Source organism: Salvelinus fontinalis, chromosome 14 (assembly GCF_029448725.1).
Source record: "Salvelinus fontinalis isolate EN_2023a chromosome 14, ASM2944872v1, whole genome shotgun sequence".
In the NCBI taxonomy this organism is placed as follows: domain Eukaryota; kingdom Metazoa; phylum Chordata; class Actinopteri; order Salmoniformes; family Salmonidae; genus Salvelinus; species Salvelinus fontinalis.
In genome coordinates this window covers 3,685,038-3,699,695 of record NC_074678.1, presented here as the reverse complement: position 1 = coordinate 3,699,695, position 14,658 = coordinate 3,685,038, and the positions used below count along the sequence as shown (strand labels likewise).

The following is a 14,658-nucleotide window of genomic DNA, read 5'->3' as shown; positions in this document are numbered from 1 at the left end:
TTATTTTAATACAATTAAATACTAACAAAAAAGCTGTTAGAATTGTAAGTGTATGTATGTCCCTTAAGGTCCCTGTGTAATTGTAATGTGATATTGTACCCCCTAGCTCGATTGCCCATTGTATATAATCTATATATATGTGTGTTCCCTCATGTACTTCCTGTATTGATTAGTTGTTAATAAAATAAAAAAATGGGATGAAGGGATGAGGGGTTGGAGGATATCCTCTGGGCTGACAAAATGGGCGTGGCAGATCTTACAACGCCTGGATAAGTTTTTTACAGTATCAATTTAACCACATATGTTATATCAGTCTGTCAGTCGCTGACATAGCACGCAACCATTGGTTGACGCATGCTATGTAGCAGCCTAATAGAGATTATAAACTGGGTGGTACAAACCCTGACTGCTGATTGTCTGACAGTCGTGGTATATCACACCTTATACCACAGGTATGACAAAACATTTATTTTTACTGCTCTAATTATGTTGGTAACTAGTTTCTAATAGCAATAAAGCACCTCTGGGGTTTGTAGTATGTGGCCAATATACCACGGTTAAAGGGCTGTATCCAGGCACACTGCGTTGCCTCGTGACTAAGAACAGCCCTGACCATATTGGTGGCTACTTTGAAGAATCTCAAATATAAAATATTTTGATTTGTTTAACACTTTTTGTTTTGTTACTTCCATGTTTTATTTCATAGTTTTGATGTCCTCACTATTATTCTACAATGCTGTAAATAAAGAAAAACCCTTGAATGAGTAGGTGTGGCCAAACTTTTGACTGGTAACTTACTATACGAGTCGTTAAAAAACCATACATAAATTGTTAGGATCGTAAGAAAAGCCATGCGTGAAATATGAACGTAAACGTGAAATGTAATCTGTGAACATACAAACACCATGTTACGATTACGGTCTAAAATGTTAGCCTTGAACAAATCTTGTGTTGCAATTCTGACGTACAATAATACCTTTCAGAGTTTTGGCAGTATCACCTCACAACAACAAAAAAACATACACCAAACGGCCTGTGAGGAGCGCTACCCGAACAACCGTAACACAGTATAAAAAAGAAAAACGGAAGTCGTAGAAACCGGAAAAAGACATCCTGCACGTTTTCAAGTTAAAAGTCTCCATTCTCTATTACTCAGTTGAGTATTCTTCACATTTAGGTAGCTAATGTAATGCATTTGTTTGCCAGCGCAAGTCCAGATAGCACTAGCTGTATTATGCCTACAACAGTGAAGTTTCAGTCTGCTAGGAATAAAATGACGGCCTACCAAAAGGCCTCCCGAGGGGGCTGGGATTAAAAATAAAAACACACATCACGACAAGCGAGACAACACTACATAAAGATAGACCTAAGACAACAACATAGCATGGCATCAACACATGACAACACAACATGGTAGCAGCACAGAGATTACCAGTTTACAGAGGAGTATAAATGTAATGTAAATGAGTATAGTGATGTGTTTTATAAGGAGCATTTGGTGGCTAATCTGATGGCCGAATGGTAAAGAACATCCCCATGCATGTACCAAAATATGACTAATTCAATATTGCACCATCCCATTTCTGGGCTCTGTCTGCAATCATAACCAGTAGCAGGGAAAGGGAGATACCTAGTCAGCTGTACAACTGAATGCATTCAACTGAATCAGAGAGGGGCGGGGGGCTGCCATAATCGACATCGGCGCCCGGGGAACAGTAGGTTAACTGCCTTGCTCAGGAACAGAACCACATATTTTTACCTTGTCACCTCAGGAATTTGATTCAGCAACCTTTCGGTTACTGGCCCAACGCTCTAACCACTAGGCTACCAGGAATAATGAAACGTAGAATAATAATCAATGTTTGGTGAATCTATGAATTATGTATGACCACTGGAGTCTTGGCCACTTAAAATATATATTTTTGGAATATTTGGATATTTATTTAATCACTCAAAATCTTGCCAAATAATATTTTGTAGGAGGGGTTAATATGAACTTAAAATAATGTGACATGATTTATATGAATCGGCACATGAACATACACTTTGAAATGAACAAGGGAGATGTTAAACAGTCTGGCATAAGCTTTTCCCCAAACTTTACATTAACTCTGTTGCTGTGGTCTTAAGTAGTCTCCCTATAGGTGTCACGTTCCTGACCGGTTTTCTGTTATTTTGTATGTGTTTGACGGTCAGGGCGTGAGTTTGGGTGGGTAGTCTATGTTATGTGTTTCTATGTTTGTATAAGGGTGACCTGATATGGCTCTCAATTAGAGGCAGGTGGTTTTCATTTCCTCTGATTGAGAGTCATATTAAGGTAGGTGTTTTCACACTGTTTGTTTGTGGGTGGTTGTCTCCTGTGTCAGTATGTTACGCCACACGGGACTGTTTCGGTATCGTTTTGTCTGTTTCCTGTTCATGCGTTCTTCACGTTATATGTAAGTTCGTGTCCAGGTCTGTCTACATTGTTTATTTGTTTTGTAATTATTCAAGTGTTTGTCATGTTTTCTGTTTTGTTTATTAAAATATCATGTCGTATCAAACCGCTGCATTTTGGTCGAATCACTACTCCTCCTTTTCGGATGAAGAGGAGGAGGAAAGCTGTTACAATAGGCTATTCCTTCCATCGTGATACTGCTGCCCAGTTGAAGAGCTTGTGATCTCCATGCAGCACCATAGCACCATGCGCCTTCGGAAAAACATCCCTCAGCCTCAGAAGATGCCTTTCTGGAGGCATGCAGTCATAGTCATTATACCCTGATGTAGGCCTCTTTGCCTACTAGCCAAGTAAAGTGCAGAGCATGCGTGTAGTTAGTCATTCTAACATTTCTGAACATCTAATTCATCCTTCATTCAGTTCAGTTCAGTCACTATGTCATATATTCAGTCTTTTGTCTTGATTTGCAATAGGAACTAAATCAAAGAGAATTGAACAGTCTTATCCATATGTTTATTGAAATCCATGTGTATATTCAAAAGGATTTAAATTCTCCAAAGTTCTTTAGCCTATCACTTTAATAATTAAATGTTTCATTTAGTCCTATCCACATAAAAATAGGCCTTCAACTTGTGGACACCAGTACCCAAAACTCTATTTGTGTTTAATAAATGTTTTTATTATGAGGCTCCCTTTAAAAAGAGACCCTAGCTCACAGGCCACTAAATATAAATCCTCTGACACTGCCTGGTATAGAGGTACTGGATGGCAGGAAGTTTGGCCCCTCTGTAGTTCCTTGCGGTCGGGGGCCGAGCAGTTGCCATACCAGGCAGTGATGCAACCAGTCAGGATGCTCTCAATGGTACAACTGTAGAACCTTTTGAGGATCTGAGGACCCATGCCAAATCTTTTCAGTCTTCTAATGGGGAATAGGTTTTGTCGTGCCCTCTTCACAACCGTCTTGGTGTGCTTGGACCATGTTAGTTTGTTGATGTGGACACCAAGGAACTTGAAGCTCTCAATCTGCTCCACTGCAGCCCGCGTCGATGAGAATGGGGTCGTGCTCGAAACCTCCTGTTCCTGCAGTACACAATCATCTCCTTTGTCTTGATCACGTTGAGGGAGAGGTTGTTGCCCTGGCACCACATAATGCCTACAGTCTGTGCTCCTAAATACTGGAGAAAGTGTGATTCATTAGGTTACATGATCACCACAATAGTCCCACGTGGCTGTAAAAAATAAATGATGCAATTATATGGCCATTAAATAACACACAACAGCATGGCATATTTAGCTGGCGGAATAGGCCTAGCCTAAACAATATTTACTTTCTATTTTGCAGCTCAGGCGGTTATTCTAGACAAGGCTCTTCTGTGTCTTTATCATTCTCACACAAGTAATTTGCTAAAGGTCCAAGCCTATACTACATCATCTACTGGAATAACGCCATTATTGAATACAGTTCTAAAACAAGCTCTAGGCTTTTATTTTTGAAATAAAACCGGAAGCTGCAAAGCAACTCTAAGGTCTGGGCTAGAGTTGCTAAATTGTCTAGCTACATTTAGTTTCATGTCCTTTACTGATGACACATTACTGACAAAAGCTTGTACTCATTAAAAAATATCTTTAACCGAGTAAAGGGAGACAAAGTAAAGAAATTGAACGTGTAAATGTTCATTCATAGTCATTCACCCATCTGTTCAGAATTATGTTTATTACAGTTCCTCGGTGCTGTCGACCGCACAATGGACAAATGATTCATTCCAGTGATTCTTAAAAATATTATAAAATCTATAAATGGTATGCACTGCAGGAGTGTGGTACAGTACAACTAATAGAAAGTTATAGAAACAACTTGTAGAAGTGGAGTGTAGACATGTATGCAGTGGTGGAAAGTACTTAAATATAAATACTTGAAAGTACTACTTAAGTAGTTTTTTTTTAGGTATCTGTACTTTAGTATTTATATTTTTGACAACTTTTACTTCACTACATTCCTAAAGAAAATAATGTACTTTTTACTCCATACATTATTCCTGAAACCCAAAAGTACTCGTTACATTTAGAACGCTTAAAGGGGTGGAACACTCGAGGGCCAGATTGGTGTTACAGTTTTGACCCAGTCCCAGCTAACACACCTGACTCCAATAATCCCCTAATCATGATCTTCAGTTTAGAACGCAATTTGATTAACCAGCTGTGTTTGCTCGGGATGGAGAAAAAGTGTGACACCAATCAGGCCCTCGAGGACTGGAGTTGCCCACCCTGTGAAATTCATGAACTTTTCAAGTTAACATCCCTGGTCATCCCTATTGCCTCTGATCTGGCTGACTCACTAAACACAAATGCTTCGTTTGTAAATTATGAGTGTTGGAGTGTGCCCCTGGCTATCCGTAAATGAAAAAAAAAAAAATCCGTAAATGAAAAAAAATAAAAAATAAAAAAAATGGTGCGGTCTGATTTGCTTAATATAAGGAATTTGAAATTATTTATACTTTTACTTAAAATACTTAAGTATATTTTAGCAATTACATTTACTTTTGATACTTAAGTTTATTTAAAACCAAATACTTTTAGACTTTTACTCAAGTAGTATTTTACTGGGTGACTTTTACTTGAGTCATTTTTTATTAAGGTATCTTTACTTTTACTCAAGTATGACAATTGGGTACTTTTTCCACCACTGCATGTACGTAGCCTACTTGAAAGCAGTGTTTTCTTCAGCCTCCAGACATCACAAGGTTGGAATGCCTTGGTTGTTATCTCTGTTTAAAATTACAAAAATGTGAAGCCCCTCAAGTGCCTGGTGATAGCGTGGCCTATTGTGATGAATACCAGAGAGAATAGTGATAATTTCGACAACTTAATTTCAACACCCATGTCATTACAATGTCCTGCCTCGAGGTTAGAGCGTTGGGACAGTAACCGAATGGTTGCCGGTCCAAATGCCAGAGTTTAAAAGGTGGAAAAAAATATATGTTGCTGTCCCCTTGAGCAAGCCATTTAACTTGTCAATGGTGGCCCTGGCCGTGACCCCCATGCGGGTGTTTCAGGGGGAGTTGGGATATGCAAGAAAGATATTTATATTAAACGCTTGTAACAGGACAAATATAACCCGGCCAGTGCGGCAGGAATCCGGAACCTTTTTCTGCTGCAATTTTGTTTCTTTCGAATTGTATGGGCTGTAGAATTTGATCCTGGTGGTCATGTGATTTTGATCAGCCTAGTTAGCTAACTGATGAAAGTCAACATTTCATTCTGTAGTAGGTACATTTGTCGACTTTGCACAATAAGAGTTAGACTATAACTTATAATAATGCTGTTGGTGTTATCTGACGAACATAAGGAGCACCTGGGGTTTCTGCCAGAGGTGGACTCTGCGGGTAAATATGACTGTTAGCATGACAACTAGCTAACGTTACCAGCTGTCATTAGATTAACTAAATCAACGCTAGATTCATTGTGTTTTTTAAAGTTATTAAACCAGCGAATACAGTGCAACATTGAGTTTTGATCCAACATAGATTCATAGATTGTCATGTCTGTTGTCGAGATGTTATTCTAGCTAACGTTAGCTACTTCCGTCTGCCAGTGCCTTTAACGTTACTGTGCCTGTCCAGAAACAACCTAGCTACCTATACCTTTTGAGTGGATCTGAAATGACTGATGGGTATAGCAAAATGTCAAATTCCACTAGACTATCAGAGAACAAGGGAGTGCTCATGTATATCCCTAGGCGGGATAGGTGCACTGTCCTTACATGTTATGTTTAAAGGCGAATTGTCTGTGGAAACCAAAACAGCCAAATACTCAATCTAAACGTGAATCGATACTCAATTGCATTACGGTTATAGAAACAGTTCCCTTTACTTTCATATCACATAAAAACAGCAACTGTGCAATTTTCAGTGACAACACGTTTGTGGCGTCCGTCTTACGTTCACACACTGACACCGGTGTTCGGAGACGCAGATAGCTAATTCGCACCGGTAGTCCACTCGGTCTGTAACATGGTAATATTGCCGTGTGGGAGCCCTAATCTTATAAAAGTTGTGTAGTAATTTAAACTTTCCATTTTTGAAAATAATTTCTCGCTGATATGAAATATACGTTCCTTAGGTTTCAAAAACCGTACCACAAGCGATGCATATTAATATTTAGAGCAAGCGTCGGCCCTGGTACTTTAGTCAATAGGCGCTAACACAATTAGCGTCTATGAATGGGGTACCATAGTCCTTGGACAATACGGAGTAACGTTAGGCTCCTTTAGTCCGTTATTGGGCTAGCCTGGGCAGCCGCTAGTGGGCTGTATGGCCCTACACTTTAATGCCCACTAGCTGCTGCCCAAGCTTGTGGTAGGCTAATGGTTATCTCGACAGGAGTCACAGGATCATTGCCAGAAGTTTGAGTGGTAATATTTCTTGTTTTTCCCTTATCAGTGGTTGGTGAATTTGGACGAATAGCGGTTGAGTTCCTTCGAAAGGGAACAAACCCTAAGATCTATGAGGGGGCTGCCAGTAAGTATCAGTTTCCAAGCTTACATAATTCTTCCTACCAAACAATTTATCCATGTAAAGCTGTCATTACATTTCTTTGTTCAAAATGTTTTACATGGTAGATTTGTAGCTAACTAGTTTCCCCTCCTCACTATGTCCTTCAGGAAAGCTGAGTGTTGACGCAGAGACCATACAGCATGGTGTGGAGGGACTCATGTACCTGCTCACCGAGAGCTCCAAACTCATGGTGAGTGGGTACCTAGAGCCTGCCCTATACCCTTCCTACACCTAACACACTGAGTGATGAGAAGTTAGACAGAGGAGTGTGCTAGTCTCTAACTAGCACACTTACATTGAGGCAGCTCTCGGAAGAGTTCGGAAAACCAGTATTTTTGAGTTTGGAATGAACTACCATGTTAAGCCTGTTCTCTGCCTTGTGTATGTGTTGCAGATCTCTGAAGTGGACTTTCAGGACTCAGTGCTGGTGCTCGGCTTCACCGAGGAGCTGAACCAGCTGCTGCTGCAGCTCTACCTGGAAAACAGGAAGGAGATCCGACACATCCTCAGTGAACTCACTACCTCACTGCCACACTACCACAACCTGGAGTGGAGGCTGGACGTGCAGGTACTGTGTTTGTTTTTTTCCCTCTGCCTGTCAGTCTCTCTGTTGGCCTGTCTGTGTGTGCTTTTTTGTGTGTGCTGGGTTGCTACGTCTGCTGTTTCCCTGCCAAATTGGGATACTTTGACAACGATGTCGTGGGTGAAAATGTATTGGTTGTGGGGTTTTGGCCTACTTCTAAGTTGCACCGGTCAATCACAATTGCTGATCAGTTGTTTGAATACATTAGCTTGACGGTAACAGTCAGTCAGATTACGCTACAGGGGGGGGGGGAACAATGTCTGTTGTTGACAAGCATATTCAGTTCATATCTATATTATTAATATTTAATTCAGTGATTGAAAGTATGACCCCATCCTCAGTAGCCTATTTCAGCAGCCTATTGGGAAACACTTAACTCAAAATCGCCTCGCTATTCATGTTCCGGGTAGCCTCTGAGAATAATATTGAGGTTTACACGGTGACTGAGTTCATCAGGAAGTGTATAGGGGATGTTGTTCCCACTGTGACCATTAAAACCTACCCAAACCAGAAACTGTGGATAGATGGCAGCATTCACGCAAAACTGAAAACATGAACCACCGCATTTTTGCCATGGTAAGGTGACTGGGAATATGGTTGAATACTAACAATGTAGTCATGAAGCAAGTGGGGACAGCAGACTGGGATAGGGAGAGATTGAATATGTCCGTAAACACACCAGCCAGCTGGTCTGCGCATGCTCTGAGGACGCGGCTAGGGATGACACGTTTAAATGTATATGGCAGGGTCTACAGACAGTCACGGACTACAAAAGGAATACAGCTACGTCGCGGACACTGACATCTTGCTTCCGGACAAGCTTAACACCTTCTTCACCCGCTTTGAGGATAACAGTGCCACCGACGCTGCCCGCTAAGAACTGTGGGCTCTCCTTCTCTGTGGCCGACGTGAGTAAGATATTTAAATAATTTAACCCTCGCAAGGCTGCCGGCCCAGACGACATCCCTAGCCGCGTCCTCAGAGCATGCGCAGACCAGCTGGCTGGTGTGGTTATGGACATATTCAATCTCTCCTTATCCCAATCTGCAGTCCCCACTTGCTTCAATATGTCCACCATTGTTCCTGTTCCCAAGAAAGCTAAGGTAACTGAACTAAATGGCTACCGCGCCATAACACTCACTTCTGTCATCATGAAGTGCTTTGAGAGTCTAGTCAAGGATCATATCACCTCCACCTTTCCTGACACCCTAGACCCACTTCAATTTGCTTACCGCCCCAATAGATCCACGACGACGCAATCGCCTGCACACTGCCCTATCCCATCTGGACAAGAGGAATACCTATGTAAGAATGTTGATCCTTGACTATAGCTCAGTCTTCACCATAGTAGCCTCCAAGCTCATCATTAAGCTTGAGGCCATGGGTCTGAACCCTGCCCTGTGCAACTGGGTCCTGGACTTCCTGATGGGCCACCCCCAGGTGGTGAAGGTAGGAAACAACACCTCCACTTCACTGATCCTCAACACTGGGGCACATCAAGGATGCGTGCTCAGCCCCCTCCTGTACTCTCTGTTCACCCATGACTGGTGGCCACACGCCCCCCAACTCAATCATTTAGTTTCCAGATGACACAACAGTAGTAGGCTTGATTACCAACAATGACGAGACTGCATACAGGGAGAAGGTGAAGGCCCTGGGAGTGTGGTGCCAGGAAAATAACATCTCACTCAATGTCAACAAAACAAAGGAGATGATCGTGGACTTCAGGAAACGGCAGAGGGATCACCACCCATCCATATGGACGGGACCGCAGTGGAGAAGGTGGAAAGTTTTACGTTCCTCGGCGTACACATCACTGACAATCTGACATGGTCCAACCACACAGACAGTGTGGTGAAGAAATTCGCTTTGGCCCCTAAGACCCAGAAACTTTAACAGATGCACAATTGAGAGCATCCTGTCGGGCTGCATCACCGCCTGGTACGGCAACTGCACCGCCCGCAACCGCAGGGTTCTCCAAAGGGTGGTATGGTCATCCCAACGCATTACCGGGGGCGCACTGCCGGCCCTCCTGGACACCTACAGCACCCGATGTCACAGGAAAGCCAAAAAGATCATCAAGGACGTCAACTACCTGAGCCATGGCCTGTTCACCCCGCTATCATCCAGAAGGCGAGGTCAGTACAGGTGCATGAAAGCTGGGGCCGAGAGACAGAAGCTGTTTTTCAGTCTCAAGGCCATCAGACTGTTAAATAGCCATCACTAGCCGGCTACCACCCGGTTACTCAACCCTGCACCTTAGAGGCTGCTGCCCTATATATACATAGACATATACAGTACCAGTCAAAAGTTTGGACACAGCTACTCATTCAAGGGTTTTTCTTTATTTGTACTATTTTCAACATTGTAGAATAATAGTGAAGACATCAAAACTATGAAATAACACATATGGAATCATGTAGTAACCAGAAAAGTGTTAAACGATTCAAAATATATTTTAGATTGTTCAAAGTAGCCACCCTTTGCCTTGATGACAGCTTTGCACACGCTTTGCTCGTCCTAATATTTATATTTCTTTATTCCATTCTTTTACTTTTAGGTTTGTGTATTGTTATGAATTGTTAGATACTACTGCACTGTTGGAGCTAGGAACACAAGCATTTCACTACACCCGCAATAACATCTGCTAAATATGTGTATGCAATCAAATTTTGATTTGATAAATTATTCTGTCAATTTGAACTAAGCAAGCTGCTAAATCGTTTAGCCTACATCTTGCCTAGGCTACTGTAGGTGATCTGAAATTAGATGTTGTTTTATCAGGGGCTATAGTCTGCCCGCATCTCGCTAAGCAAATCATGGCAAGGGTGAATTACTGTCATAAACCTAGATTTTAGTCTGTAGCCTATGCCTATTGAAACGACAAGTCAATCTCGCAGAAAGGCCATTTTATACATTTATTTAATTATATATATTTTGTCTTAACATCCGGCACAATTGCCAGAAAATAGCTTAACATTCGTTTTTTTGGAAGTTCGTTCAAGTGTTTCTTGTGCAGAGGTTTTGAGGTCCTCTGTCCAACTCACTCAATCTCTTGTTGGATTTATCTGTAGTTATGCACATGTGCAACAGGGATTTATTTACAATTATAAACCGGGCTCGAGGCCGTAATGCTGATTGGCTGAAAGCCGTGTTATATAAGACTATATACCATGGGTATGACACCATTTTTACTGTTCTAATTACATTGGTAACTAGTTTATAATAGCAATATTGCACCTCAGGGGTTTGTGGTATATACCAAGGCTAAGGGCTGTATTCTTGCGACATATTCAAATTCCTTTTTTATGTCACCTCCTAGCCTGCAATAATTTTGATGAAAACCAAATGTTGCTTCTAACGTCATTACAAGTTACGTCGATATTCCTACTTAATTGGCTTGATAACATCATGTTAAAAGGGTTTATTGAACAAATGTGGCGATTCCACTTGCTGCAATTTTTTGGGGGAGAGGGGCTAGTTAGACCTGGAAAACGTGTCTGAGTGAGTGGAGTCTTTCTGTGTTTCTCTCTTTGATGGTACATCAATTCAGTTTGTAAAGAAAGTCCCCCTCCCATCTCTCTCCACTAGCTGGCCAGTCGTGCCCTCCGGCAGCAGGTTAAGCCTACAGTGACTATGAAGCTGCACCTGGAGGAGAGTGGAGGAGATAAGAGCGCTAAGGTACTACAGACTGACCCTGCCACCCTGATGCACCTCATCCAGGAGCTGGAGAAAGCCCTAGCTGAGCTCAAGACCACCCATTGCCGCAGGATCCTACGCAACATCAAATAGGGTCCCCCGACTGACACAACTATTGTCGGTTATTGAACTGGGACATCACTGATCTGGACACGTGCAACATCAAATAGAGTCCTTTGGACACACATTCCTGTGCAACATCAAACAGGGTTCTATTCCTTGACCCCGGAACCCTATGTAAGAGCAAATGGGGTCCCCTCTGACATTAAATTATTTCTCAACTTTGAATTGAGCACTGCCAGCAGAGGGCGCTACAGCTTCCCCTGCATCAGGAATAGCAGGGATAGGAGATGGGCCGCTATCACATAGGATAAAAATTTGTTGCCTGAAGTGCTTATGTCTCCTTGTCTCCTTTTTTACTTTATCTGTTTGGATCAAGACCCGTAGCCACAGTCTCTCAGAGTAGGAGGGCTAATCTAGGATCAGTTTAGCCTTTTTAGATCATAATGAATCAGATTTATATGGACAGATCCTAGATCAGCTGTCACCTACTCGGAGACGCTTTGTGGACACAGGCCCTGAGAGAGCTGATCAGGATGAGTGAAATAAAAATGTCAGAGGCCACCTGGGGTATGATATCACCTGTGCCATTTTATTCCGATCAGGAAGGGAGACGAGGAGATGAGGCCACACACTAAGGTGTTGAGATGTAACGGCACTGCAATTCTAATTCACTTAGCTAATGGCTATCACAATAACCAGATCAGAATTAGGTGGGAGGGTATTTTGGGCATTTCTAATGTGGTATGTTGAGGTTAACTGAATGATATTTTCTAAACTTGTGGAGAAACAGCACTTGGCAAAAGCCCTCAGTCGTAATTATACAGTGCTTTTTGCATTCATCATCTTTTGATCATTGAATTTGCTCACCTTCAAATGTAAAAGTATTAATTGTATTTTATATATCACGTTTTTGTGCTAACATTTTTTTTTTGGGGGGGGGTAGCCTTGATTCTCTTCACGGACCAATTGACCCTTTGCTAAGCCCTGCCCCAGAATTCTGGGCAACCAATCGCATCGATCCAATGGATAGCAACTGTCGTCATGTCCGACTCGGACAAGCTCCCGTTTAAATCACATAAAATCCAATGAGGACTATGAAATCCAGTGAGGACTATGGCAAAAACAGTTTTCTTTAAAAACAACATTTAGCCTAAATGGCTAAATAACTGAACAGTGCAGCAGGAGTACTTCCTGAACTTCCTGAAATGCAGAGCCTGTTGTTGGGAGTATTTTTCAAATCTGAAATTATACTTTTGTTACATTGTTTGCTAGCTCAGCTGGGTAGCAAGCTCTGTCTCATTGGTCACCAAAATGTTGCTGATGCTAGCTAGCTACTTAATATAACTTGTTTTCTCAATGTATGTTAGCTAGCTAAGTTAGCAATGTTATGAATACAACTCCTATCTGGTATCGACATCAGGATATGATTGATTTGAAAGCGCTAGTTGGCTCCAAAGGGGGTTATAGTTTTTGACTGCATGCTGACAGTGAATTCAGAGCCTTTCAGTGGCTAGCTGCACTACAAACACAATTTTATCAGGATCCCAGGAAGCAATTGTAATGATAGTCCACTACAACATATCCAAGAGTTTCCTGATTAGCAAAGGTTTATTTTCATTATGTATTAGAAAACAAAGTTTGAGATCGTTGTGAGGGGATGTCGCCAGTGGTTCAATTGGGCAGCACTGGAAAATGTTTTCCGACTTTGCAACAGGAACCAAGGAGGGGGTCGGGCGGTAGCGAAGGGTCAATTATGGAGGAAGATGAGGAGACGTGAGAGAACACTGCGCTGTATAATGTAGAGGATGCAGAATGTGTTCTTTCTTGTTATACATCAATTGTTAATTTTTTTGTTTTGTTTTACTTCTGCATGGCTGACAAATGTATTCATCCAAGATTTCTGATGATTTGTTTTGAATGGCTGAATGTTACTTTGAATTTTATAAAGCAAAGAAGTTAAAATGTTTACCTGCGACTGTTTCTTGAGCAACAGAGAACACTATTTAGATATTGCCTTCTATTCATTTTTCAAAGACTGATGAAGTCAGGTTTCCGTGAGTTAATTTTTGGGCAAGAATGTATTGTGAACACATGCCTGTTCTTTGGTTTATAATAGTATTACTTCTCAAATAGGGAATGATTACACATAAATACCTCCATCAGGAAACTACTAAACAAAACAGCTACTTAGTCCTATTTGCTCCTGTTTTTATTTTGATGTATGTTATCGGTAAACCACCACTCTCAACACTATCAGCAAAACGAAAGCAGAGACTTGACTGAGAACTAATTCAACTCCTAAGGCAGTCTTAAGACACAGTAGGCCGGAGAATATAGTAGCTGGAAATGAACTTTTGCGGGGGTTGCCCGGCCCGGCCCTATTCCTTATTACAGTACCTATCCCTCCTATGAAGGTCATACGGAATGGAATTCTAGCTGGGGGAAGGAACTAGGGGAGAAATAGAACCGGGCCAATATGGTGGCTGGAAAGTTACTGTAACTGTCTTGGCTCCAGACCATACCAGATAGAATTTGCCTCCAGGCACTGATCTCGGATCAGCTTACCCTCCCTTGCAATGTAGGGGAAATATTGAATTTGGCCTACATTACTATAGCCCATAGAAACGCACCAAATAAGACATTCAGACATTTTAAAAAGACAGTAAAAAAATAAGGAATAAGGTTTTGAAGTGTTTGTCCTATAACTAGGAGATAAAACAAAGCTCAGGAATTATTTATATTTAACCTTTAACTAGGCAAGACGGTTAAGAACAAATTCTTATTTACAATGACAGCCTAAGAACAGTGGGTTAACTGCCTTGTTCAGGGGCAGAACGACAGATTTTTACCTTGTCAGCTTGGGGATTCGATCTAGCAACTTTTTGGTTACTGGCCCAACACTCTAACCACTAGGATACCAGCTGCCCTGAAATTATACAGTACCATTCAACAGTTTGGACACACCTACTCATTCAAGGGTTTTTATTTTGCTATTTTCTCCATTGTAGAATAACAGGGAAGATATCAAAACTATGAAATAACACAAATGGAATCATATAGTAACCAAAACAGTGTTAAACAAATCTAAATATTCTATTCCTCAAAGTATCCACCCTTTACCTTGACAGCTTTGCACACTCTTGGCATTCTCTCAACCAGCTCCACCTGGAATGCTTTTCCAACAATCTTGAAGGAGTTCCCACATATGCTGAGCACTTGTCTGCTTTCCTTCACGCTGCAGTCCAACTCATCCCAAACCATCTCAATTGAGTTGAGGTTGGGTGATTGTGCAGGCCAGGTCATCTGATGCAGCACTCCATCAC

General features: G+C 41.6%; 1 protein-coding gene across 1 annotated transcript; it reads left to right on the top strand.

Annotated features, from left to right (window-relative positions):
* Positions 1–5,596: 5,596 nt before the first annotated feature.
* Positions 5,597–13,301, top strand: commd2 (COMM domain containing 2). Its single transcript, XM_055943800.1, has 5 exons — positions 5,597–5,820; positions 6,877–6,954; positions 7,098–7,180; positions 7,385–7,558; positions 11,165–13,301. Exons 1-5 carry the CDS (start codon positions 5,754–5,756, stop codon positions 11,363–11,365), a joined length of 603 nt encoding a protein of 200 aa, XP_055799775.1. The 5' UTR covers positions 5,597–5,753; the 3' UTR covers positions 11,366–13,301.
* Positions 13,302–14,658: the final 1,357 nt, after the last annotated feature.